The following is a 25,961-nucleotide window of genomic DNA, read 5'->3' as shown; positions in this document are numbered from 1 at the left end:
TTTGAAGATTTAGTATTATGATGAGGGTGTGGTGAATTTACCCTCAGCATCTATTTGGCATTTCAATCTGCAGCTCAATGCTGATTCAGTTCTATTTCTCTTTCTAACACCCCTTGTTTCCGTATGGCACTGAGGAAACAAGTATAACAGATGCAAAGGAAGCCGGAAGCTCCAGATAGGAGGAATTTTGATTTTGCATTTTGGTACACACCTCTCAATTTCAGATCAGTCCATCTATTAATTCCTCTTGTCTCAAAGTAAATATCATATAATCCGCTTTTGAGTATGAATGGAAACAGGTGGCTTAGTACACCAACACCCACAAGACAAGTGGAGACAGTTATTCAGCCATAGTGACTTTTCACTTGATGCTAGTCATGTTTTGATCACACATGAACTTGAAATTTACCGAGAGTGTCAACATTCTTTACTAAAGCCCAAATTGCCATCATTATCATTCATGTGCAAAATGAGCGTCAAAAGAGACACCTTCTGCAGCAGGGCTCCCAGTGTACCAACACCATGCGAGTGGAGCAGATTCTCCTGGTTTATTGCATGCCTCTGCAGAAAATGCTTTAGCACCAACAGGAAAGTGGCCACCAGATTCTTCTCGAGGCGTGCTTCTGATACAAGATAACAAAGAAAAACATTTCACACCCTGCTTGTTAACACACTGTGCTTGGTCTCATATTTCAATCAAAAATAAATGTATTTGCAGGGTGACACAAAACAGACCTGACGCCCTGTTAGATGGGAGGATGACCCACTCGCCGTCAGCTGGAGTGGTCACATCTGGGGTGATGAAATCTGACCCCGTTGAAGCATCACTGGGCTGCTGATCAGGGGTCACAAGAGCCAACTGCTCTAGTATAGGGAAGACTACTGGCAACCCACCTACACAATTGATCATATCCTGCCAAAAGGTAAAATATACAGCATATTAGATTCCAAGCACAGAATGATTGTGTGAGAGAATTACTGTGATATTCCAGTCCAACCTTTATGTCCCAGTTAACAACTTTCTTCCCAGTCAGGCGCCCGTGCAGCTTATTGGGGGACAGATCGAGACAGATTGGGTTTTGACAAGCCTGGTGGCAAAAGCATCATGTTTAAGGTTAGGTGGGACATGATGCTTGATGTTTTTAGAAGTTTGAAGAAAAATAACACCTTTGGTGAGTAATGTAGTAGCAGTTTGCTTGAAAGGTCACCGAGTTCTGCTTCCTGGACTTTCAAAGGGGAGATGCAATTCGGACCTGTGTAGAAATATTCATGTTAGGTAATTGCATCTTATTCTTATTTTTTTCATTTCTCCATCGCTACATCATCTCTCTCTGCTTACCAGCACTACAGATGGCTTTAATGTGGTTGGGCTGCAGGGCTTCATGGAACACCATAACACTCCCCAACTGACCCTGCAGAGATGTGGGGCTTCCCCACTCGCTGTCCTGGGTCCCTGCTGAGATGAGCTTAGTCACAGACTCAGGCTTTCCACTCAGCAGTCCTCCCCAGGTCTGAGGAGAAAGGATGCCACCCAACGAGGAGCGTGTGCTGGGTGTGGTGGCTGACGAGAAGGGGGGGTCTGGGATCTGAGAAGGTGGAGGAGTAGTGGTCCGGTGGCCTGCTGAGCCGATGCAACAGGAGGTAAAGGGCTGTAGGTGGGACAGAGGAGACATGAGTGGTGTAAACTACTGTACATCTTACAAAAGGTCCATTTGCGCTCCACATTCATTAATACATAGCATCATACATTAACCACACATTGTTCTTATTAGAAGTTGCTGATTTTAGATATTGTGAGTGATGGTTATACCTCGGTCATTGTGGGGTACTTGAGGGGGGCAGACAGCTTCTGCTGTCCGTCCACATAAATGTAGACAAGACTCTGTCCAAATGGCCTCTTTCCTGGTATGTGCACCACACCAATGCTGTGCTGTTGACAGAAATTCCATCAGCGTTAGACCCATTTAACCTTACACTGCCTAGCTGCCAATGTGTGCTGATTCTCTCAACACCAGACATTATTAACAGTGTAGACAATCTTTGGCATTAAAATTTCTCTTAGTTTACATATTTCTAATTAAGAGATCATAAATGATTACAGCTGTTTAATATTTTATGACTATAGCTGCTGTGTATAGCAGTGTTTCCATATATTCATTTATTTATGGCAGTCCGCCCCAAATTAACCGTCGCAGATTGATTTGACGCTACATTTTAAGAATTCTCTATGTTTATGGGACAGACTCTAATTTTCTAACCTTTTACTTTGAAAGTGTCTCTTCCGCATCTGTTTTTGTGTGTGTGTGTTACAATCGGTGATGCGATTCTCTCTGTCGCTTTCAACGATCAATGCACAAGTCATTGTCAATGTGAGTTAGCGCTTTAAGATATGAGACACATATTTAATGGCTTCTAAGTGATGTTTTATTGATGTCTTGATATAATTTCTGTTGGAATGACAGCTGTGTTTGTTTAGTAAATAGCATCTGATGATATAGCCATTATGGCGAAACTGCGCATGTTGATAGACTAGTTTGACATGATATGCAAGTATATTTGTTGTCATTGTTTATATCAATATTCAGTTTATATGAATATAAAAAGTGGAGACATTGAGTTTAACTCAAGTAATGCACTGTGTATACACGTCAAAGTCCATCTGATGACTCTGTTCTCTGACCGAAACCCCAGGGTGCTCAATAATTCCATACACCTTTTACAGAGTTTAATACTGAACACTACCTGTTAGCCCTCCTCATTAACACATTATTATGGGATTGGTTAATTATACAAATTAGACAATGATGTCATCTGCCCCCCGAAGTGAGAATGCAGCCCTGTGGGAAACACTGTAAATTATTTCATGCGAATAACACGTCGCTAAAATGGACTCACCCAGAGCGAGTCACAGAAGCAGTTGTCAGGCAGCATGACTGTGACATATTCTTTCTTCGTGCAAACAGCCACCACGAGCACACCCGCAGAGCTAATGAAGGCCTCAAAGCCTGTGCCCCCCGAGGTAAAAAAACTGCATAGGGTGAAATATGACAAAAGGGTTTCGATCAAATTTGTGAAGTTAGTGTTAAGGAAACTATTGTTCTGTAAACTTGATATGTCTGGGAAATGTTCATGAAGGGTATAGTAACACATACACAAACAAACGTTTCAAATACAGACAACAATGTTATTAAAGGAATCGTAGTATACTCATAGTATAGCTCATAGTATACCTATACTGCTACCAATACAAGTATTACTACTACTGCTTAACATGCACGTACATGGTGTGGTGTAAGCAGCCCTTTAAATTAGCATGCCATAATGGCTTTCAAATGTTCTGTTATACAAACCTGTAGAGCTGCTTCCTCTTGTCTTTGCTGAGTGGACCCAACTGATCCTGGTCCAGGGACAACCAGGCCAGGAAGCTGAAGGCAGAGCCTGGCCAGCGCTGCACGATTGGAACGGCAATGCCTGCCATGCTGGGCGACAGATCAAAGTATACCATGGCACTTTCCAGCCCCTGCTTACGTACCATGGCTAAGAGAGCTTTCAGGACCGGACCCACATAGGGGTGAGCTTGGCTTGACTCTGGAGGCCTGAGCAAGTGGAGCAGCTCAAGGAGATCCCTGGCGCTCAGTGACTGGGAGCCTAGCGAGCCCACCAATCCCAAAAGGCTCTCTGCACAAGTTCTGTGTAGCCGCTGGTGGCACTCCAGGACAGCCAGCGCACGCATGACCATGGCGGCATTGACACATGTAGCACGCGTCTGACGGTTGAGGCAGCTTAGGCGGCAGAGCCAGTCAGCAGCAAAAATCTGTAACTCGGATGAATCCAATTCTGGCAGCCACTGTACCAGCAGCAGCAAAGGCTCCACGTTGCTGATTCCCAAGAGACCCACTGAGGTGTGCTCACCCTCCACTGCCTACAAATACATCCAAACACACACAATAGATTTAGGAACATTCAGCAAACAAGAAAACTATAGTAAGCCTATCACACAACCTATAGGAATAAACCAAATGACAAAAGACAACAACACGTCATCACCATGTTCATCAGCTCTTTCAGCAGGTGTCGAGATGGCTGGCCGAGCGAGACGAGGACCTCGTACAAGTGATTGTAACCAATCCTCTCTTTGAACACCTCCTGTGGGGTGGTAGAAAATAATGTGATTGCTTCTACCTCATATCCTGTTCAGCTGACTTTGGGGAGAGTGGTTGCTAGTCATCATAGGGCACATATACTGCAAAAAAACATTCACTCACGTTCACACCTATGGGCAATTTAGAGTCTTCAATGAACCTAACAAGGAAGCGGGAGCACCCAGAGTAAACCCACGTGAGAGCGTTCTGTGCTCGCTCTATAAAGTTATTTCAACTGAATATGAAACAACAAATTCCTTCAATCCATCAGCAATTTGTATATGCATATAGAGCGATATAGATGATTACATGATGCCTTTACCTTTGCAGCTGGTGATTTATGCATCACTGTTGTCAGGGCCTTTATGGTTGCTACAGCAAGGGAGTCCAATCGTCCTTGGAACACCTAAAAGAAAATCAACTGTCACTTGAACAATACTAGCAGCCATTGTTATTTGATATATATTTTTATACCATATAAAAGCATGCATAATAATTTAAAGCCACGCATATACAAGCTAAAAGAAATTTATAAAACAAAAGAAGATGGCTTGCTGTTTGATCCAAGTGTGTGCAAAACAGCAATGTTTAGAACTCTAACTGCAGTAGCCACAGGGATCAAAGTGTGTACTGCAGATGTTATTCTGAAAAGACGTAGTGTCTTTGTTGCGGGTTGAAAAAGACAATCCACGAAGATGGCAGCATGAGATCTGACAAGAGCAGGGAGCTTACTTGGTCATACAGAGGAAATAAAAAAAAAACCCACCTCCACACACAAAATGGATACACGCAGCCAATTGCAAAGGAAGCTTGTTTCTCACACAAAACACATAGAACACATGCAACCCACACCCCAGAAGCAAAACCATAAAAAACAACACTTCACCATCCAGCTTTGTCCTGCTCCTAATGTGTCATGAGAATAAAACATGAAGCTGAGTCTTGGACCAGCTGGAGTGGGACTGTGTGGAAAATGTCACACTTGAGATCACTGAGCCCAGATCCCCTCACACCCCTGAACTCTGGGAGGACAAACACCACTCCAACGTAAAAGCATTCCAGTAAAACCCATAATATGCTGAGGAAAACCAAGACGATGGGTAAACGGAGAGAAGAAACTTGAAAAATGCATTTAATTAAGTGGGGTTGGCAAAGCAGCATGGGAAGCATAGAGGTCACTCCTCAGCAAGGTTTGAGATTTGCTATCAAAATAGTCATCATTTTAGTCAATTTTGCATTTGTTGTTTTGTTTTGTTTTTCTATATGGCAAATGGCTATGTAGCTACATTTGGTCATTGAACTGGTAAACATAGAAATAACCCAAACACAGCCAATCATGACGCAGCATGTGCCCCTGCATCAGTTTACAGCTTAGCCAAAACAAAGGGACATTGATGTAGTTGGCCAAATGGAGGTCCATCCACCAGTCTTCACAGTATCTCGATCAATGGAGGGATTATGTCTTTAAAAGATAGCTCTGCCAATGAGGCCAGGACAAAGAGTTGAACCAAGGATAGTGGCTCACTTAAGTGTTGTATGTCTTCTTGTTGATGCTCTAAGAGAGGTATAGGTTTTTCATGCTTAAAGCTCAATAAATTCATTATTCTGGGAAGGTGAAGGTCTTGCTGTGGAGTGGCCAAATTGTCTCTGGTGAGGTAAAGGGAGATGATGGATGGTGAATGAGGGCGTAGGGTGATGTGGGACTTTCTCTGCTGTACCTGAGTGTCTCTCTCTCCTGTCAGTAACCTGTTGTTGGTTATATCTTTCTGGTCCTTGTCTGCCGCCGTGCACCTAGCGTTAACCAGCTGACACACACAACAGGCAAGACGTCAACATAGCATGTGGCGGCGTTGAGAGAGAGGGAGAGAGACCGGGAGAGAGGAAGGGACAAAGGTCGGTGCAGGGGGAGGAAGGATGTTGTGAGTAGAGCGGCGGGTGAAAGGTGAGAAGACCTGACCCACAGTCAGGGTCAACGTGTGGAGGAGTGAAGGTGATCCAGCCGAGCTGTAGAGTTACCATGCATGGTGTGCACAAGGCTTTTTCTTACACTCAAAGTTTCAAAAATACCTAACAACGACAAACAGTGCAGTATGCTTACATAGGTCAAGATCTACAAGAACAAAAGAAATGTTGCAGACCAGAGCCCCAGGTATTGCATTTTACATTTTTGCGACTAAAAAGAATAAGCTTGTCTGTGTTAACCTCAACATAAGGGAAACCGCTTCAGTATCTATATCCTAGGTGATAAGAAACTGTTCCTCAAATGAGACATAAGGTTACTGTCTATAATCTGCAAGTCATGTATAATTACCTTGCTATTCTGTAGCAGTCGTATCAAATGCTCAAAGCAATTACTGTTGAGGAAGATGGCTTGTAGAACTGGTCTGTCTGAACACAGGAACATGTCCCTCATTGTGTCTGTAGGACAGTGAGAGACAGGGACAGGTAAACAAAAACCAGGCACAGAACATGAGTGAAGGGGAAAAGTATTTAGTCATGAAAGTATGAATATTCTACAAACCTAATCAGTAGTTTCAATATGCAATCCAATAATGATATTAAAATAAAATGAAATTAGACAAATGCCATACCTAGCATGTGCACTTGCAAAGCCACAAAGCGGCTTTCCCAGTGTCGGCCCAGTGTTGGCACTCGACCTTTGGCTTGCTGCTGCTGTTGCTGTTGGGCAGCAACCACAGCTGCTGGGTCTGAGTTGAGCAGCTTGAAGTAGTTTTCTAGCACAGAGGCTATTTCCACTTGCCGCTGGTCAGAACTAGCGGCCAGGAGGCACTGCACCACCACCCTCACACATCCCAGAGTCAGACAAGCCTTCCGGTCGGGGGCCTCACTGTCCCAATCTTCGCCCTGCTCTGAGGAGCAGCTGCCCATGGAGCAGTCCACCAGCACACGCATCAAAACCTCCATAGTGGCTGGAGAGATGGCAAGTACAGCATTCTTCTGCCAGACGGATGAGGGAAGGTAAAATCATTGTAAAATTATGCTGCATTATGTTTTCCCTGTATATCCTTGCACTTTCAATATTTATAATATGAATATGTATAAGCGTGTTTAGGATACTGGATCATCAGTATTTTATCCTTGTCTTGTGTTTTGGTAGAAAATCTGCATGCCTGATGACTAAATTCCGGTGTATAAGCCGCACCCACTAAATGTATAGGAAAAAACGGATTTGTACATATATAAGCTGCACCGGTGTATAAGCCGGTGGCATATCGTGGTGCACACGGGTCCGTGAGGGCAAGGCAGCTCTTCATTTGACAGGAGCCAATCATGAGCTATGAAAAAACTCACGACGAGCTTGTCAACCCATTGGAAATTACAGGAGGTCATTACACAGTCTGACTCACCGTGTCATCTTACATAAAACACTAAACTCATCACACAACAACTTAACACTCAAAAGGTATACCTATAAATACACACACAAAAAATTTTCCATAATGCATTTTGTTTGAGCAAAGCATTTCATTGGAGGACAAGCAGCATAGAAAATGGATAGCGTTACAATGCTGTCTCTGTCCAACAGAGGGAGCCAGAGGAGCCCAAAACCCAGAGGGAGGCTGACGTCATTGCAGCACCCCAATGAATGCATTGCTCAGATGCAATGCATTATTGGAAAACTTTAAAAAAGAGTTTTTTTTTCTCCAACACATACTAGTACATATTTATATATTTATTAGGTATACCTTTTGAATGTTTAGTTGCTGTGTGATGAGTTTGTTATTTGTAAGATGACACCATGAGTCACACTGTTACAGTGTTATACTGACATACTGTATATACGGACTCCAGCAATTTCTAATGGGTTGACAAGCTTGTTGTGAGTGCACTGATAGCTCGTAATTGGCTCCTGCCAAAGAAAGAGCTACTGAAATTTATGGTAATTTCATTAAAACAACTTCATTAAGGGTCTGAGGGAACAGGGGGGGCCTTACCTGGTCACCCGCTACTATGGCACCAAAAAGGTGCAGTAGACAACATTTTAGACTCTCCTTCAGATGTTCACTCTCTTGAAAACACTCTAAAAAGATGACAAATACAGACAAATGTGTGCATTAGTGGACGCTAAATTGCACACAGCGAGCACACAATGTGCACAAAACAGACAAGCAGTCAAGGTGGTCCCAGATCATCCATTAACTTATCTGGCAACATTTCTGGTTGGGCAGAAGAGCTGTGATGTCTTGGAATTGTCCATAAAGAAGTTTATGTTATGACTCTTCAGATTGTAAATTAAAATTTTGGAAGTTTGGTAAATAAAGCACAGTTACATGCTTGCTGCCAGGTGGCATTATGGCTGGCATCAAAGCGCTATAGCCACACAGTGGGCACAGAAACATAAAAATACAAGAGAGGACTTGTTTTAAGTGGCCGCCAGTGTTGGAGAGTGTTTATTATGATCTCATCCGAACGGCTGGCAAACACGACGAGGACAGCGGAGTGCAATCAGCTAAATTGTAACATACCACTTAAAAAGAGATACTGTATGTAATGGATTTTGCTGTGCAGGAGTAGAAACATGAATAGGATGACAAGCAGGAGCTGAACATGAGAAACTTACGGTAAAAGAAGGGAACAAATTCCACAGTGAGCGGAGCTGCTTTGTACTTCTGCCTACTCCTCTCGACTGTGCCCAGCTGCTCCCTAGAGGTAAAAATGCAGGTCGGTCACAAGAATTGAAACAATGGCACAGATGCTCCAGTGGCACACTGCACTTCAGTGCTTAGTGACAGTATCTGCTGTATGCTATTACCCGCATATTCGAAGCCTCCAGTTGCAATAAGGGTCGTACAGGCTCTCGCAGAATGCCAGTGCGTGACGGACAAACTCCTCTGCTTGGCTCTGGTCCACCAACTCCTTCTCTTTGGTCTTGCTCTTCAGCTGGAAGAGCACACAGAATTAAATTTAAACCTCTTTTACAATACAGTAGATTTCTAAACTCATCTAGCAAAACACTAGGTACAGCCACCCAACCTCATGTTTCCAAAGCAAAAGGAAGAACAAGTCAGACCTGTTGAATATAAAGTGTCGTCATGGCAATGATGTGGTTGATGTAGGAGCAAGTGCCTATCTCCTCCACGTTAGACAGGTTCCTTTTGGAAAGAATTGGACACACAAACAAAGCATCACTGCATAGAAAACAAAGACTTCATAGGACATCTATGACCTTTTAAATGATGTTACCAGTGTGTAATAAGATATGTTTGTTGTCCTGACCTGCATACAATGATGAGGAACTTGAGTAGCAGCAGTGCCAGGTTTTGCTGCTCAGGCTCCAGGCCGTCAGAGGCTTTTTGGACGCACTGCAGCAGCTGGTGGCGCAAAACCTGCAGGATGTTGTCTGGTAGGAGGCTCAATACTGGCGGGGGCTCCTCTGGCCTGCACATACAAGAACACAGATTCAGGGTCCCCAAAATGAAACATTCCTTTGTTGCACCAGTCTATCCTAAAGTTCAATATTGGATCTAAGGCCTGTTTATACAAGAATGATCAGGCAGAGAAGCAACTTTGTGTTTCTTTGTAGAAAGGTTCAGTAGTGACAGACAACTTCAAAAAAAAAAAAAAAATAGGCATAACTTTCCATCCATCCATTTTTTTCTGTTTATCCGGGTCCGGGTCGGGGGGGCAGCAATCTCAGGAGGAAAGTCCAGACTTCCCGGTCCCCAGCCATCTCTTCCAGTTCCACCAGGAGGACACCAAGGCATTCCCAGGTCAGCTGTGAGACATAATCCCTCCAACTTGTCCTCAGTCTGCCCCGGGGCCTTCTCCCAGCTGGGCATGCCCGGAACACCTCACCAGGGAGGCGTCCAGGAGGCATCCAGACTTCATGCCCGAGCCACCTCAACTGGCTCCTTTTGATGTGAAGGAGCAGCGGCTCTACTCTTAGCCCCTCACACTATCTCTTAGGATGAGTCCAGCCACCCTACAGAGGAAACTAATTTCAGACGCTTTTATCTGCGATCTCATTATTTTGGTGAAGACCCAAAGCTCATGACCATAGGTGAGGGTGTGAACATAGATCAACCGGTAAATTGAGAGCTTTGCCTTCCGGCTCAGCTCCCTATTCACCACGACGGAGCGGTACAGCGACCGCATTACTGCAGACGCTGCCCCGATCCACCTGTCGACCTCACGCTCCAACCTTCCCTCACTTGTGAACAAGACCCCGAGATACTTGAATTTCTCCACCTGGGGCAAGACCTCACTCTCGACCTAGAGGGTGCAATGCACCCTTTTTCGACTGAGAACCACGGCCTCGTATTTGGAGGTGTCTCTCACTCAGCCGCGAACAGCCCCAGTAAACGCTGAAGGTCACAGGCTATCCAGACCACATCTTAAGGCCCCCAAACTGGACTCTCGACGCCTTGGCTGTGCCTAGAAGTTCTGTCTATGGAAATCATGAACAGAATCGGTGACAAAGGGCAGCCTTGGTGGAGCTCAAAGTTCACCGGAAACAGGGTCGACTTAACTGCTGGCAATGTGAAACAGGCTCCTGCTCCGGTTGTACAAGGACCGAACGGCACATAGTAGTGTGCCACCAGTGCCGTACTCCCGGAGCACCCCCCAAAGGACACCACAAGGGACACGGTCGAATGCCTTTTCCAGTCCACAAAGCACATGTAGACCAGTTGGGCAAACTCCCAAGTTCCCTCCAACACCCTTGTAAGGGTGTCGAGCTGGTCTTGTGCTCTGCGACCGGGACGAAAACCACATTGCACCTCCTGTAGCAGAGGTTTGACGGTCGTACCCTTCTCTCTAGCACCCTGGAATAAACTTTCCCAGGGAGACTGAGGAGTGTGATCCTCCTATAGTTGGAACACACCCTCCGTTCACCCTTCTTGAAAAAGCGGGACCACCACCCTGGTCTGCCAATCCAGAGGTACTGTTCCCAACTTCCACGCAATGTTGGAGAGCCGTGTCAGCCAAGACAGACCGTCAACATCCAGAGCCTTGAGGAACTCAGGACGAAACTTGTCCACCCCAAGAGCTTTGCCACTGGGGAGTGTTCAGACTACTGCACATACCAGATAGTTTTGTTGGTGTTAGTTATTTGTTGGTGTTAGTTACGCCTAACAACTAACATCGTTTCATATTTTGAGTGGATACAGAGAGGTGACAACAGTGACAAAGAAGTCATTAGTGTCTGTGTTTTGAACTTTGGGGAGGAGGGCAGAAGAGGAAATAACTATAAAAAAAACATCTGATTAGAGTCACTTGTACCTTGATGGTAGCTTTTCAAAATCCACATCAAGGCATCGGTCATAGGAGCTGATGAAACTCTCCAGCCATAGCTTCAAGTAGTCTGGGTCCCTCTGAGAAGTGAAGAGAAGAGAGGTTAAATGATGATGAGAAACATTTGTAAGTGCTTATAATGTCTTCATTAAACAGTTGTGTCTGTAAATGTTTTCTATTTGTCATTTTGTATCAAATAGACAAAAACACTTAATCATGAGTGCAGTCAGCAACGTCCTCTGACATAATAAAAGTGTTGAAATGTTAAGAAATATAATATGAGCACACTGTGCATGTAAATTAGCACAGTATTTCATGTCACTGCTACACGTAAAGCACGTGAGAGCAAATGCTTCAGGCAGGCGTGTTACTTATCTGCTTTCTTATCTAAGACTCAGGGCACGATAATGCACCTGCTGGAGCAGAAAACAAGCCAGACTACATTCTGAGTGGGGCAGCGGAGGTCAGTTTGCAGCCGGCCGATCGACATATCTTAAATTCCTGGAACAAAGCCCAGACAGCGACAGGCTGGCAACTTCAGCCACAGAGGAAGACTGGCCCGAAAGGCATGAGTAGGGTCTACTTGAGAAGATTATGAAATTGTCTTTTGCAAAAAAGATAGAAAGTAAAAGGTGAGACTCCACCTGCACGCAAGCACTTGACAGGAGCAAATGTCAGCTTTGTTCATAAGATTATGTGGGTGATATGTCGCAATGCACATTGTCAAATTGCATTTTTTAGAAACAAAAAGGTAATAAGATGCACAGCTAAGATTAACAAATGAACCGTGTATCATATGTCATATCCTGACAGCTCATCTCATGACGGCTGAGTGCTTCTGTCTGCCTGCCAGTGTGGGAATCAGCCAAACCGTAGCAGGAAGCATGCTTGCTGCTTTTCTCATGAAGTCATTGGGACAAGCCTGTGACTAAAGAAACACCAGCACTGGCCACGTAGTAAGAATGTGAGAGGAGAAGATTTGCACTTAAAGAGCGCAGTACTTTTGCTCAGGCTTTGTCTTGTGAGAAATTATATTGGCGGATGAAATGTTGACAATTTTCCCTTAGATCAGAGGCCCGTTGCACAAAAGTAGGATTTTATTGCTTTATTAGCACATCACCAGTGCTCGCTCGTAGCTTCAACAGTGTGCCGACTTCCGGTTCCCCTCGAGCGCTAATGCTTCTGGGTAATGTAGTACACATCAACATTAATTAGCCAACACCCCCGAAAATGTACTCGCACTTTTATTATGAATCTGTTGAAATTGTAGGTGATACTGACTGCAGACGAGAGTAAAACTGTGCAAATGTAACTCCCAACAGACTGTTAAATTCCTTGGGGTTGTAATAGATGAAAAAATGAGTAGGAAATCTCATATTAAATATATACAACAAAAGGTGGCGAGAAATATCTCTATATTGAATAAAGCAAAATATGTTCTTGACCAAAAATCACTCCACACTCTGTAATGTTCCTTAGTATTACCATATCTAACGTATTGTGTGGAGATATGGGGTAATAATTACAAAAGCAATCTTCACTCACTCACTGTACTGCAAAAAAGATCTGTAAGGATCATTCACAATGCCAAGTATAGAGAACATACAAACCCTCTATTTTTAAAATCGCAGATATTAAAATTTGCAGATTTAGTACACTTTCAAATCGCTAGAATAATGTTTAAAGTTAATAACAACTCGTTACCCAAAAACCTCATACAGTATTTCTCAATCAGAGAGGAGAAATATGATCTTAGAGGAAAATTAAACTTAAAACATTTATACGCGAGAACTACGCTGAAAACCCACAGCATTTCCGTGTGTGGAATTAAATTATGGAACGGATTGAGTAAGGAACTAAAACAATGTACAGAGATGAGCAAATTCAAAAAACAATACAAGCAGTTGATGTTTGCTAAATACAAGGCAGAAGAGTCTTGATTGTTCTGTCAGGTTTGTTATGTTTTTGTTTTTTTTGTTAAAAAAAAAAAGTTCTTTATTTATTAATTAGTTATTATTATTATTATTATTATTATTATTATTATTAATGTACATGTATATATATACTTAATTTTTTATTTTTTTTGGGAGGGCTGTCTTACCGTTATCTATTATGTATTATCCTGACTATCACAGAAAACACGACATGGAATGCAGGAAGTGAACTACATGTACTGTACTAGATGTAGAATGGATGGGGGGTAGGATTAAATAAGCTTTGCTTCTTCCTACTCCTTTTGGACATGTGGAACTGTCAAAGAATGATTCATGAGATGTATTCCCTTGTAACCTTCATGTTCAAATAAACTAAACCAAACCAAACCAAACCAAACTCTTGTATCTTGTACATGTGTATTTGTATTTATATGGGGTGTGTATTTTTATATATAGTATGTGGAAATGACCTAACGAATGCAACATCGTGTAAAATCATTAATGTGCAATGATGTAAATGACTGATGACAAACATTGAAATAATGACAGTGCGTGTACTTGTAGATTAATTATTAGTTTCTGTTTATGGTGACTGCAGACTGAGATAAGGGATAAGATGAAATACTTCCTGGACCTTAGCCTGGTCTTGGAGCAGGCTAACTCCACAGAATAAATCTCCATGGTAGCACCATCCCACTTTTATGAAACCGGATCAAAGATAAACTGAGCCAGGGTAACCAAGATATCCCGGCTTAATCCCTTATCCTAGTTTTGTGCAACGGGGCCCTGGTTAAACTATACCTTCTTTGAGCAATGATGATGCTACATAACCACATGAAGTTACAATGGACTCTGACAAATCCAGACGGGGATTTTAAATGTCAACATGCTAAATGATAGATTTATGTTGTTAAATTAAAATCCCTCGTATAACTATGTATGAAGTCCACATGTGTGGATTCCCACAAACATGTACGAGAGCATCCTTCGAACAATACCTACCCATCATACCCACTCAACCAAAATAGAAACACAACACTTTTGTTTTGCTCCCATCTTTCATTAACTGAACTCAAAAATCTAAAACACAAAAGGCCTATTTCTCTCAATATTGTTCATAAATCTGACTAAATCTGTGTGTATCAAGATGCTCATTAGACAGCATTATTATTGCACAGGTGTGCCTTAGGCTGGATACAATAAAAGGCCACTCCAAAATGCCCAGTTTTACTGTATTGGTGATAGTGGGGTGTGTGTGACCAGCATTTGCCTCATGCAGTGCAACACATCTCCTTTGCATAGAGTTGATCTGGTTGTAGATTACGGCCTGTGGAATGTTGGTCCACTCCTCTGTGCAAACTTGCTGAATACTGGCAGGAACTGGAACACGTTGTTGCGTGCGCCGATCCACAGCATCTCAAACATGCTCTGGGTGACATGCCCGGTGAGTATGCTGGCCATGCAAGAACTGGGATGTTTGCAGCTTCCAGAAATTGTGTATATAACCTTAGAACATAGGGCTGTGCATTATCATGCTGGAATATAAGGTGATGCTCGTGCAGGAATGGCACGACAATAGGCCTTGTGCATTCAATATGTCATCAATAAAATGCATCTGTGTTTGTTGTCCATAACATATGCCTGCCCATACTGTAACCCCACCACCACCACGGCCCACTCAATCCACAACGCTGACATCAGCAAACGGCTCACCCACACGACGCCATATACACTGTCTGCCATCTGCCCTCTACAGTGAAAACCGGGATTTATCAATGACGATAAAACCTCTCTTAAGTACAAAACGCCATAGGATGTGAGCATCTGTCCACTCAACTCGGTTACAACAATGAAGGTCGAGACCCAAATGAAGACGATGAGAATGCAGATGAGCTCCCTGAGATGGTTTCTGATGGTGGTCTCGCAGCAGAAATTCTTTGGTCATGCCAGGGCTTATCAAATAGTGTGGAGCAGGGACGGTTTTACGAGGCAGGGGGTACTTTCAGTATCAGTGTCTTCACGTTTGGCCTGCATGCATGGTATTCATGCTTGAACAATACACAAGCCTCCAGCTTGGTGGCAGCAGTGCTCTAACTAATCAACAAGCCGCCCGTTCAACCCAGTAGTAGTAGTAGTAGTAGTAGTAGTAGTAGTACAGAGGAACACCGGTGTAAAGAGCTCACGGAGGATGAGCAATGGATACGTTGCCGACAGAAATGAAAAGAAAAACCAAGATGTCACAGGCAAGGAAAACAAGAGACGAAAACTGAAATGAAAAGACCAGGAAATATGACAAAACATACAGAACCCTTGTGTGTGTAAAGGCACACCAGTGAAAAAAAACATGCTGTATAATCAGGATCTTTATATGCCACACCTGTGATGTGGATGGCTTGTAATTGCAAAGGAGAAAAGCTCACTCAGATTTGGACAGATTTGTCAACAATATTTGAGAGAAATAGGCCTTTTGTGTACAGAGAAACATTTTTAGATCTTTTGAGTTCACCTCATGAAAGATGGGAGCAAATATAAAAGTGTATATTTTTGTCGAGTTGATAAAAGCCTTAAGCCATACAACACAAATAAATAAACATAACCTCCTCGGTGAAGTTAATAACACTTGCGGCTGGTGAAACAAGCCTGTGCATGAATCTCATGCTATAATCAGGGAAATGAGTGCATGCTGTCTGAGCTGCCACTGAATTTATTGGCTAAATGCTCAATACTTTCCAGCATGTGACAGTGCAAGCAAGCGGTTTCCCCCCTCTGACTGCAGTGTGTATGTGTGCAAGAATGTTCTCATTTAGACAGCAGCTTTGGAGGACAGATGCCCATTGAGGGTTTGGACTGTGGCAGACAGGGACACACCCTACTCTGTATAGTCCCTATTACCCTCGGACTTCGACACTGGATTCAGAGAAACTCTTAAGCATGAGCACACAGACAGACAGGCATATATAGCAAAGCTATTTGATCACATTGTGGAATATCTGTTTAAGCTGAATGAACAACAAAACGTTAACACTGGTGCGAGGGCTTCCTGTGATTAATAAATGCAGAGATCAATTAACAGTGGTCATTCATTGTGATGGTAAGAACGTGCTTATCTGGGAGAACAGATGAGGCTCTGCTATGTGACATCATATCCTGATTTAATAACTGGAGTTTTGTTGCGAGGGTGCTGTGCTACTGTCGCTCCAGCAAGTGCTCCAACACTCTAGACAGGCGTGGTCTGCCTGCTGCTCTGCTTGGGTGAATGACCCATTATGGTGGAGGTGACATGGATGGAGTCACTGAAACCACGGTATAAAAAAAGCTCGCCTCCTTGAAGAATTTATAGACGGATGTGGTCACAGTGTATGGCTTACAACTCCCCCAACCGTGACGTCACAGCACTGGTGCATTTGAAGAAGTGTGTGGGATGTTGTAGAACTCCACAAGGCATGTCTGACACAAAGTCAGTGACATCAGTGTTATTCCAGGGTGTTTTCAATGTTCCAGGTGGGTTATAATAATTAAATCGGCAGTAGGTAGAAAAAAGCAAGCATCAAACAATGAACTTGTTACACGTGTTTTTCCTATTCAAGAGGAACCAGCCTCAAAAAGGCAAAAATATATGGGATATATGAATATATGTTGCTTAAAACATGACCTGTACAGCAGTGGTTCCCAAACTTTTTTTTTTTTTTTTTTTTTTACAGCGGCATACCCCTTCAGACATTCGACCTGAGGCCATGTAGCACACTTAAAAAACATACACCTTTTTATTAACTTGACATATGGAACTAAATTAATTGGTTAATTCATTTTATTGGCATTCCAGGTCAAAAATGTGTATTCTGCATGGTCACATTTCGATAAAGTTTGACATGAGTGCCGGTAAATAAATAAGTAATCAGCCTACATACTGTATCTATAATTCTAGTCTGATGTTGGCATCCTTCCGTTTGAATGGCTGGAATGTGAGCTTCACTTTTTTTGGATAATCACAATGGCCGTGGTTTAAATCTGCATATGAATTTATGACCTAATTGAAGGGGATTTAACAATCACGATAAAGCAGCATCCGAAGTACAAAAATACATATAACCAATGATAAAGCCTCATTTCAGGGGAAGGTCCACTCAGTGACAAATTTCACTGCTGCGCCATGCGGGGATTGGAACGCCAACATAAATGACATCTTCAAGATTAAACACACTTAATGCACAAAACTATCAAACTTACTTATTTGTTCATATGACACACACAGAGCAATGAACAACTTCATGCTCTGTCTCTTTTCTGCTCCGTTCTCCTTGGCGCACTCGTAAGTGTGAGTGTTGGGCGTTTTTCATTTTTATTCGCGTACCCCCGTTACAATTGGTGTACCCCACTTTGGGAACCTAGGCTGTATAGTAAATAAAGGTTTGATGATGGCGACAGTTTGACCACGGATGAGATTATTTCCATTTCTTGTTTTTAAACTAGCAATCAGCATCCTGGAATAGACTGTGTGAACACCACACAGAGGTGGGGTGGGAAAAGGATGCACAGAGTACAGTGTTGTGTTTCTACCACTGGATACCAGCAGCTGCCTCTGTGCAGTGACAACACACAGGCACGAGCCAATGACAGCACCTAAGAGGATCGCTGGTTACGTAATGGTCTTAGCTGTCGTTTGTGACCGCTCATCACTTCACTGCACTGAGAAGAGATCTGCAGCAACTTCGCACAACACACTCCCTTTATCTACATCATTTGATGCCATGCTTTTTAAAGTGCGAAATGTGACAACAAAATGAGGCTTGAACTGACTGCAACTCAAATGTATGTACATCAACACCTCTCCTCACAATCTGCCAAAAAGACACTCACAGCCAGAATAAATCCATAAGTGATGAGATTCTTTCTGACAGTGTAATGCTGAGTCAATGCAAACATTCGCTCTTGCAAGTACGAATGACGTGTAAATGCGGGAATCTGTGCAGCCACACCACAGGCTGAGAAGAACATGTGTTCAAGGTCATGTGATCAAACACACTTTATTTCAACACACAGCTTTGCTTTCATGGGGAAAATGCTCTGGAGGGGGGTGGGTTGGCGTACTGTGCGTGTTATTGCGGGGGATTACTGTGGGCGCTGAGTGTGTTGCTGTAGCTAGACTCACGTGAGGAGAGGCTCAGGGAGGCTGTTTTGATTGGACACCAGGAAATGCTAAGGATTTATTGGCAGGTGAATTAAATGTAGCCAACAGCTGACTCAAGGCGTGCTGTCTCAGCTCGAGAGCCAAGTCATTCATCTCCCGAGTAGAAACACCGCACCATTAGTTGCATCAGCTCCCATATCATCACAGCCTCTAATTTGGACTTTGAAACCCGCCATGACCACCCACTGTAGATGATTCAGTTCTGCTACGTTGTATGCAAATGTCTGTCTAATTTGCACTCTTTAGACAAGGGGTGTCAAAAGTGGGATCTGTGGGCCACTTTTTGGCTCATTTTTTTATTCCATTCCATCCATTCCATTCAATTTTTCATTATTAATGGGATACTGTATAGTCCTTGATCTTACACTAATTTGCCTTGTCACCTATGTCAATGTTTGGTCCAGATAGCTCTCGTGTATCAAAGTGACCCACAAATCCTTCAGTTATTGTGCACGGGGCCCTTGGTGGAAAAAGTTTCGACACCCCTCATTGCAAAGTGCATTAATATTAGGCTCTTCACCATTAGCTAGCAAATGACGTCACGTCATTCAATTAAAATCAGTGTAACATGGAGTAGTCAGATCGAGCTCACCTTGGTGCAATAGAGCATCCAGACCTCGTACAGTCTCTCACTGGATGCCATTGTGCCCAGTGAGTGGCACCCTTGGGCTGTAGGCTCCACCGAGGTCACTTTTCTGGGAGCTTCATGGTAAGTAAGTCAAGACCTCAACCTTGGCTACTGGGTATCAGCATCATGACCGTCCCCCGTTGGCGATATATCACACAAAAACAGTCAGATCTCAAAATCTGTATATTCCACGGTAAACGTCCCTTGCTGGAGGGCGCTGGGTATTTAAAATCCGTCAGTCGGCATTCGGAATAATGTTGACACTGTCAGGACAGAAGCACAGGTTTAGTTGTTGGTGAAGTTGCAGCGAAGCGACAATCGCACTCGATGCACTTTGAGCTCTCCTGCTATATCCCAACACAAACAGACTTGATATTCCGCGGTCAAAACACACACAAGGGAAAATGTCTGCGTCTCTTATGTGCTCTACAGTACAAGTTAGCCTCAATCAGCCTCACCTGTCGTGTGACAGCTGTGTTACGCCGTCACTCATCTTCCGGCAAAGAGTACGGCATTAGACGACCTTACCTGGTCGGGCTAGCCGCAAGCTAGCTGTCAAAATGCCTATTTCTATTTTCTAGCCTCCCTTTCTCCTCCACCTCCTCCTCCTATTCCTACTCATGTGACAGAAGAGGCTCGTCTTACCAAGCCTGTCCCGACACTGCGGTCTTGTATGTCATAACAACGGCTGTACCTGTTAACGTGGATTTTTGCCGAAAAGTACTGGAAGACTAGTCACCTGGATAGCGAAAACCACTATCTTTACCAGAGTAAGAACGGGTCAAGTTGCCCAAAACAACGCGATGCGTGGAACAGAGAGTTGCCTTCTGTTCGATGACGTTTGGTTTTCTTTCAAAATAAGATGACTGATTTCCAAGACATCTAAGATCCGGTTTTCATCACAAATATTGCATGCATTAGCGTGCAGGCAACATAAAGACCATTGTAAGCGACATTGTTGAAATATTACAATTATCTTAAAAATGTTGATGTATTTATGGTGAAACATCATTGCGAGTATAACAGTGGCCTTTTATTTTGACAGCAAACCGGAAATGTAGTTAGTACGCTGTCCAGACATCACGAGAACACTAGGAAAGTAAACGCTTTCAGGCCTAATGTGCAGGCTCAAAGAGGTACACTTGCTTCTTTTGCGTGACATGTATTACCCTAAGAGAAATCTTAAAACTGAAAGTAGCTTTTTGGTATGTAGAATACGTTTGATAGTCACGACAGTTTTTTCTGCTTTACGGTGCCGATGTGGCTCCACGTAGTTGCTAAGAATGGGTTCGTTGTTTTTCATGTTGATTTACTGCCGCCTAGTGGAAAGAGTATGACGCTGCAACCAATCCAAATATTTGTCATACAAAACACATTAAATAACCGATTACTAAAAGTTGTTTAATGTATATGACTTAAATGAATAAAATGCACCAGAAAAAAAATAAACAAATTCAAGGAGAAACCAGCCTTTTCAGCCATACTTTTAGTTGCCAGTTTTAGTTGACTGGGGTAGGTGATATATTTAACATTTTACAACGTATAAGAAAGGACATGTGCACGAAACTCCACATTAGACACTAATGCAACGTATTACGCAACCATGGAGTGTTGTACAACAGAGGGCAGCACTGACCTGCAAAGGTTGAGCAGTTAAGTCAAAGACTTAGGGGGTGCCGCCAAGAATTCTGGGCCCCATGAAAAAGAAATTACATTGCCCCTACTACCAGTGTAATATTTACTACTAGTGATGTGCCCATGCAAGAATCTGCATATACTGTAGTATGCAATTCACTATTTGAGGCAAGAGAACATAACACATGTGAGTTTGTATTGTAATTAAAGAATTCCAAAACATTTACGAAAGTCTTAAACAAGTTTACTTATGCAGTACATTCACTTTTAAATCTGCCAACAGGAAAATAAAGTTGAAATGGAATCATTTTATGGAAAAAATAATTTGTGTTGGAATTTCTGTCATCACAAAAATATTGTTTCTTTTTTTGTAATTCCCACAGACTCCCTGCAATGATACAGAGTGACATGTCATTGAACACAGTGCTGCTCACCTTCTTCACTGGCACAGGGAGGGGTAAAGTTATGGGGAGACAGGGCTGCTGCTGACTCTTTTGTTGTCAAATCTGGTAAATGGGGGAGGGACAACTGATTTAAAAATACATGCTAAACAGTTACCTGTGTTGATTCAATGTTGGTTAAAAAGGAATGAGTTGTAGACAAACACAACATGCTAACACTCTGCTAGCGTATTTCATTGTGGACTAACAGGTTCATTTCCACGACACACCGCCTGGCTAGGCTACAAAAAAAAAACAGGTCACATATTGACACCCTTTTCGTTTGCAAGTTAACTTGATATTTTTAAGTCCTGTTAGGCCATAAAGGGGCCCTCAAATGGGAGCACAGCTTCCCTGGTATGGTCGGCTTCATACATGTGACGAATAATCAACATTTACTTGTCCCTCCACAGAGAAAGGAAGCAGCTGATGGCTGGTCAGGGCAGCAGATGGCATCTCTGTCTCTCTGGTCTGTTTAAAGAACATTGCAGACAAAACCAAGTCAAATGAAGCTTCGAAACCACACCCGTGCACCAAGAAAAAGTAGTTCTACACCAGAGATGACTAAAAACAAGTAGTGAGACTTATTTTATTTATTTAAACAAAAACAGACATTTTTGCATCCTCAGCATAAAAACTCAGAACTCTCCTGGAAGAGTTGGGGCTTTGTGTTTGCACTCAGATGGAATTCCTGCCCTGTGCTTTGAAACAGCATCGGTGTGCATGCAGCAAATATAGAGTTAAAACAGTCAAACTAACAAAGCTATATATATTTCAAGTATGTGACTAAGGGCTGTAAATTTGGCCCTCTTTGAATAATGTATCTGGCCCAAGCATAAAGGGAGTTATTCAACGTCCTCACAGCAGTACACATGCATACAGTATATCATGGCTCGTCATTCATTAAGATTAGATGATTATCTGGATTGCTTCTCGATTCATTCCCCTTTCTTTTTTATTTATGGCTATGCCTTTCAGCTTGGGTTATCTTTGATTCCAAGCCTGTAACTAAGACTCCACTATCTCGTGACGCACTCTCTCAGCTCACTTACTACTTAAGTCTCCTGGCCACAATTTGCCCCCTGCTTTTTTGTCTTAGAGCAAGAGGGGGGCAAAAAATAGAGTTTTAAACACGACAGCATCACACAGGAAAGATTGAGAGTTGATTTCCCTTGTTTTTCCACAGAGTGCAGGAAAGCCCTCCCTATAGGAAGTGCCTGTGTGTCCACCATCATGGGTGCAACACAGGCAAGTGGGCCAACCGTTTATTTAAGCCCAAGGGAGTTGTAAACAGCAGGACGGGTGGGTTAGGGGTGAAGATCTGTTCTTCCTATGACCAGATGATTGAAAGAAAAAGCAAGCACAGCAAGATTATTTTATTTGTGTACTGTGCAAAAAAAAAACATGAACCAAGAGGGTACAGAATTCAACATCATACACAAAGTGAAAGTGAAAAAATGAAATCACAGGCTGAGCCAACTAGTGTGAATTTGCTAATGATAACACATCGTGTGGGTCAGTGGTGTGAATGGCCTCCGCGTGCATGTGCATGCTCTCCCCACAAGCGCTACTTAGTTGAAAAAAAACGTGTCATATTTGTTTGTCCATCAGTTTATAAGGTAGCGGGCTACTTCCTGGTTAAAATGAAGAACAGAGGGGCAGATTGTGATTGTAGGGGGTGGACAGTTCCAAGCTGACAACATGTAGTTTATCCAGCACTTTCTATGTTAGACAGATTTTCTCATTTTAAATAATATGTACTCAAATTGGAGATATTTTATATTATATTATATTATATACATATATATATATATATATATATTATGTATATTATAGCAAAATAACTTGATTTTAACCTTTGATTTTACTTGCTTCAAACAGTTTAGCATGTCAAATGTTGACAGATTATTTTGCGTATTTTAAGCAGTTTATCTCAGATTTTGGTATACGGACGTCCCTTGCCACTTTGTGGTTTGAATTTCACAGCTTCATGCTATCACTGTTTTTCCAAATATACAAATTAATAAACTGTGCTGTTTTGTGGTTGACTACGGCCTATTATTAGTAAAAAAAAGAAATGCATAGTGAAGCAAAATTTTCCCCAAATGAAGGCATTCAGTAGATGCATTCAAAGATGCTGTAAGTGATGTATTTGGTGACACACACAAATGCCAGAGTTGAATTCTCTCACAACAGGCACAATGAGCCCTAATAAAAACACAAACTACTGATCCTGCAGTAACCCACGCCGAGCTAAAAGTCAACTGATCCCCTGACGTCACTTCCTGTCCACCTTCCACTCAGCTCCTCCAGGGAACACATTTATAGCAAGACGCACGAACACAATTATTATTTGTTTATAGTCTTAAATGGCTTATTTACTCTTATTATGCCTACTATATTGGGCAATATGTGTGTGAAGGTGACTATAGGGGTGCTAGTTCATGTATAGAGGGCTCTAATAATGTTAAAAAACGCATTTAGAAGGTCGTAAACAGGTTTTCTAACTACAAAAATATTTGATTTATAAATAAGGAACCCTAATTCGCGGAAATCCACTTATCACGATCAAGTGTGGGACCAATTAACCGCAGTAAACTTACTGTATTACTTATTGTACATGCAAACAGGTTGAACATAGTAAGAAATAACATACTGTTAGTGAATATTTCAGATTAAGTCTTGCTTAAATTTCAGTTTGTACAGTGTTGATGCCAAAGTGACATTTTGAAAATCATTTCCCATAACCACACCTTTATCTGCATTCTCATCAAACTTTGATGGGTTGTTTTTGGAGGAAACGCTATAAGGCATACGCTAACAGTGTTGTTAACAATATAATAGTTAGCAAGTACGTTTTTTGGCTTTTTAGTTTCTTACAAAATGCCTGCAAAGAAAAGCTGGTACAGTCAGTATTTATGTGCAAAAATTGGACCCAAATAGGATTTGAATGTACTGGGTTGCAAGAAAACTCTCTCAGACTGCTTTAAGGTTAATCGTGGTGAATCAGAACGTCTCTGCTCCTTTCTTTGCTCTCTGGCAGCCTGTCTCTTTTTCCCTCTGTGTGTGTCTGCGTGAGTAATTACAGGGCAGATGAGGAAAGAGGGGAAAAAAACTTTGGTGAACTTTCTCTTTCTCCTCCTCTTCCTTCCAGCCAGCGCAACTTGTGGAGCTCCGCGCACAAAGAGGAACCCCAACAACTCCCGGATCGAGTGTACATTCACCTTTTCCTAAGTCCCTCACGTCTTCACCCGCACGATACTTCTTCCGAAGGCAGAAGGAGGGGGGATATACGGTTTCTCTCGGACAATGGAAACTCAATCAGGAAATGGAGAAGGGGTGGTGAGCTCAGCGTCCTCGAGCATCCACTCCCAAGGTCAACGTGGGCCACAGGTAGAGGCATCAGAAGATCCGGTGCTCAAAGAGGACCTGCAAGCGGCCAAGCGGATTGAGAGGTTTGACATCCCGCTTGACAGTCTGAAGAGGATGTTCGAGAAGTCAACCGTGAGTATACGAAACATTTTTCATAGTCCGTCTGTTTGGAATTTGTACTTTTTTAGCATGTCAGCAGAGTGTGAGAAAGTTTGTTGGTTGCCTTGCACTTGGAGTTGAAGGTGTCAGATAGATGGATGGGGTTCAGGCTTCTTGCATTTCAAAAAGGAAGCTGCAAAGAAATGTGAAAAATGTACGCAGAAGCCACAAGCATCTGGTAGACAGATCTCTGTGGGGAAATTACATTCTATTGAGATTTATCACCTCCCCCAAGTACATTGTTTTAATTTTTTATAATTAGTTTTTTAGGGAGCAAATGATGAAAAAAACCCACTTTGCAGCATTTCATTAAATTGTCATTCGTTTATTAAAAGCAATAATGTATGGATTGTGTGTAGCACGTGGTAACTTTCTTTAGTATACTGAAAAAATGACAATAATCTGTAACTAAACGGTTGAAAAAACACGATTTGGGATTATTGTATTATTTTGTTCAGTTTACTGAAAAAAAAAATGCTTACAGCGCACATCGGCCTCTGCTCAGTTTTTCCATCTCAGCTGGAACCTTCAGAGGAAAATCTTGCCGTCTCATGCACTTTTTCCTCATGTCTAATGATGACTTAAAGGGGCCAGGCAACCTACTTTTTGATCCAACGTGGTTGTGACATTAACTGCAGAAAAGTTCTGGCATGATGGAGAATGGAAACCTTAACTTAGCCAAATCATTTCCTGAAAGCCAAACACAACCCTGAGCCAGTGCATTATGGGCAACGTAGTCGTGCAGCGCCAACCGATGGCGCACACACACACACAAGTACACTGCCACTGGGCAGTGACATTCAACACCCTGTTATTTGAGACTTGGTGAACTTTATGGTTTAGAAGGATTTGAAAATAACCCAGTAATTGGTACATCAGCTCCAGCTGGACTCAGATCAAACACCTCTAAAAAGAGAGTCAACATGGATCATTTAGACTCACATCTGGCACCGGAGGTATAAATATTCCACACAGATGACTCCGGCTAATGATCTGCATCAAAAACCACAGAATCACCACTTGCATCTTTGCATGGTCTTTGTTCTACTCAGTGCGGCCGGAAAAGACTGATATTTGCCTGCAGCGTCTAGTATGAACCTGTTTTTGTCTTTCGACCTTTGCTGCCTATAGAAGTCATAACAATGGGGAAGTGATAAGAGCTTTTCGGCTGCACATTCCAGAATGTGTCAGTGACTGCTGAAGTGAGGT

General features: G+C 42.6%; 2 protein-coding genes across 10 annotated transcripts in view; one reads left to right on the top strand and one right to left on the bottom strand.

Annotated features, from left to right (window-relative positions):
- nbeal1 (neurobeachin-like 1) overlaps window positions 1-19,978 on the bottom strand; it is a 35,382-nt gene extending 15,404 nt beyond the window's left edge. For 3 of the 7 annotated variants that reach the window (XR_008572731.1, XM_054790351.1, XM_054790392.1), the window contains exons 1-21: window positions 19,605-19,952; window positions 19,111-19,409; window positions 11,385-11,476; window positions 9,381-9,542; window positions 9,175-9,256; window positions 8,917-9,044; window positions 8,725-8,807; window positions 8,099-8,184; window positions 6,734-7,100; window positions 6,454-6,560; window positions 5,861-5,947; window positions 4,465-4,548; window positions 4,048-4,146; window positions 3,351-3,922; window positions 2,896-3,028; window positions 1,811-1,930; window positions 1,340-1,649; window positions 1,168-1,253; window positions 999-1,088; window positions 736-913; window positions 490-623 (exon numbers count right to left, since the gene is read on the bottom strand). Coding sequence is in view for 6 of the 7 variants with exons in the window: in XM_054790351.1 (XP_054646326.1) it covers window positions 490-623; window positions 736-913; window positions 999-1,088; window positions 1,168-1,253; window positions 1,340-1,649; window positions 1,811-1,930; window positions 2,896-3,028; window positions 3,351-3,922; window positions 4,048-4,146; window positions 4,465-4,548; window positions 5,861-5,947; window positions 6,454-6,560; window positions 6,734-7,100; window positions 8,099-8,184; window positions 8,725-8,807; window positions 8,917-9,044; window positions 9,175-9,256; window positions 9,381-9,542; window positions 11,385-11,476; window positions 19,111-19,161 (3,051 nt within the window). In the remaining variant the exon portion in view is untranslated. Of the gene's footprint in view, window positions 1-489; window positions 624-735; window positions 914-998; window positions 1,089-1,167; window positions 1,254-1,339; window positions 1,650-1,810; window positions 1,931-2,895; window positions 3,029-3,350; window positions 3,923-4,047; window positions 4,147-4,464; window positions 4,549-5,860; window positions 5,948-6,453; window positions 6,561-6,733; window positions 7,101-8,098; window positions 8,185-8,724; window positions 8,808-8,916; window positions 9,045-9,174; window positions 9,257-9,380; window positions 9,543-11,384; window positions 11,477-19,110; window positions 19,410-19,604 lie in introns of all 7 variants that reach the window. The other 4 variants (XM_054790378.1, XM_054790362.1, XM_054790369.1 and 1 more) reach the window with 4 other exon arrangements.
- A 1,216-nt stretch (window positions 19,979-21,194) lies between these two features.
- The window catches only part of xirp2a (xin actin binding repeat containing 2a), a 77,064-nt gene continuing 72,297 nt past the window's right edge, over window positions 21,195-25,961 (top strand). For 2 of the 3 annotated variants that reach the window (XM_054790292.1, XM_054790310.1), the window contains exon 1: window positions 24,307-24,725. In XM_054790292.1, coding sequence (XP_054646267.1) covers window positions 24,531-24,725 — 195 coding nt within the window. In that variant the 5' untranslated portion in view covers window positions 24,307-24,530. Of the gene's footprint in view, window positions 21,291-24,306; window positions 24,726-25,961 lie in introns of those variants that run through there. The other variant, XM_054790302.1, reaches the window with a different exon arrangement.

The sequence above is a fragment of the Dunckerocampus dactyliophorus genome, chromosome 1, assembly GCF_027744805.1.
Source record: "Dunckerocampus dactyliophorus isolate RoL2022-P2 chromosome 1, RoL_Ddac_1.1, whole genome shotgun sequence".
NCBI lineage: Eukaryota > Metazoa > Chordata > Actinopteri > Syngnathiformes > Syngnathidae > Dunckerocampus > Dunckerocampus dactyliophorus.
Note: the sequence above shows the minus strand (reverse complement) of the source record. Positions and strands in the feature narration are given on the sequence as shown.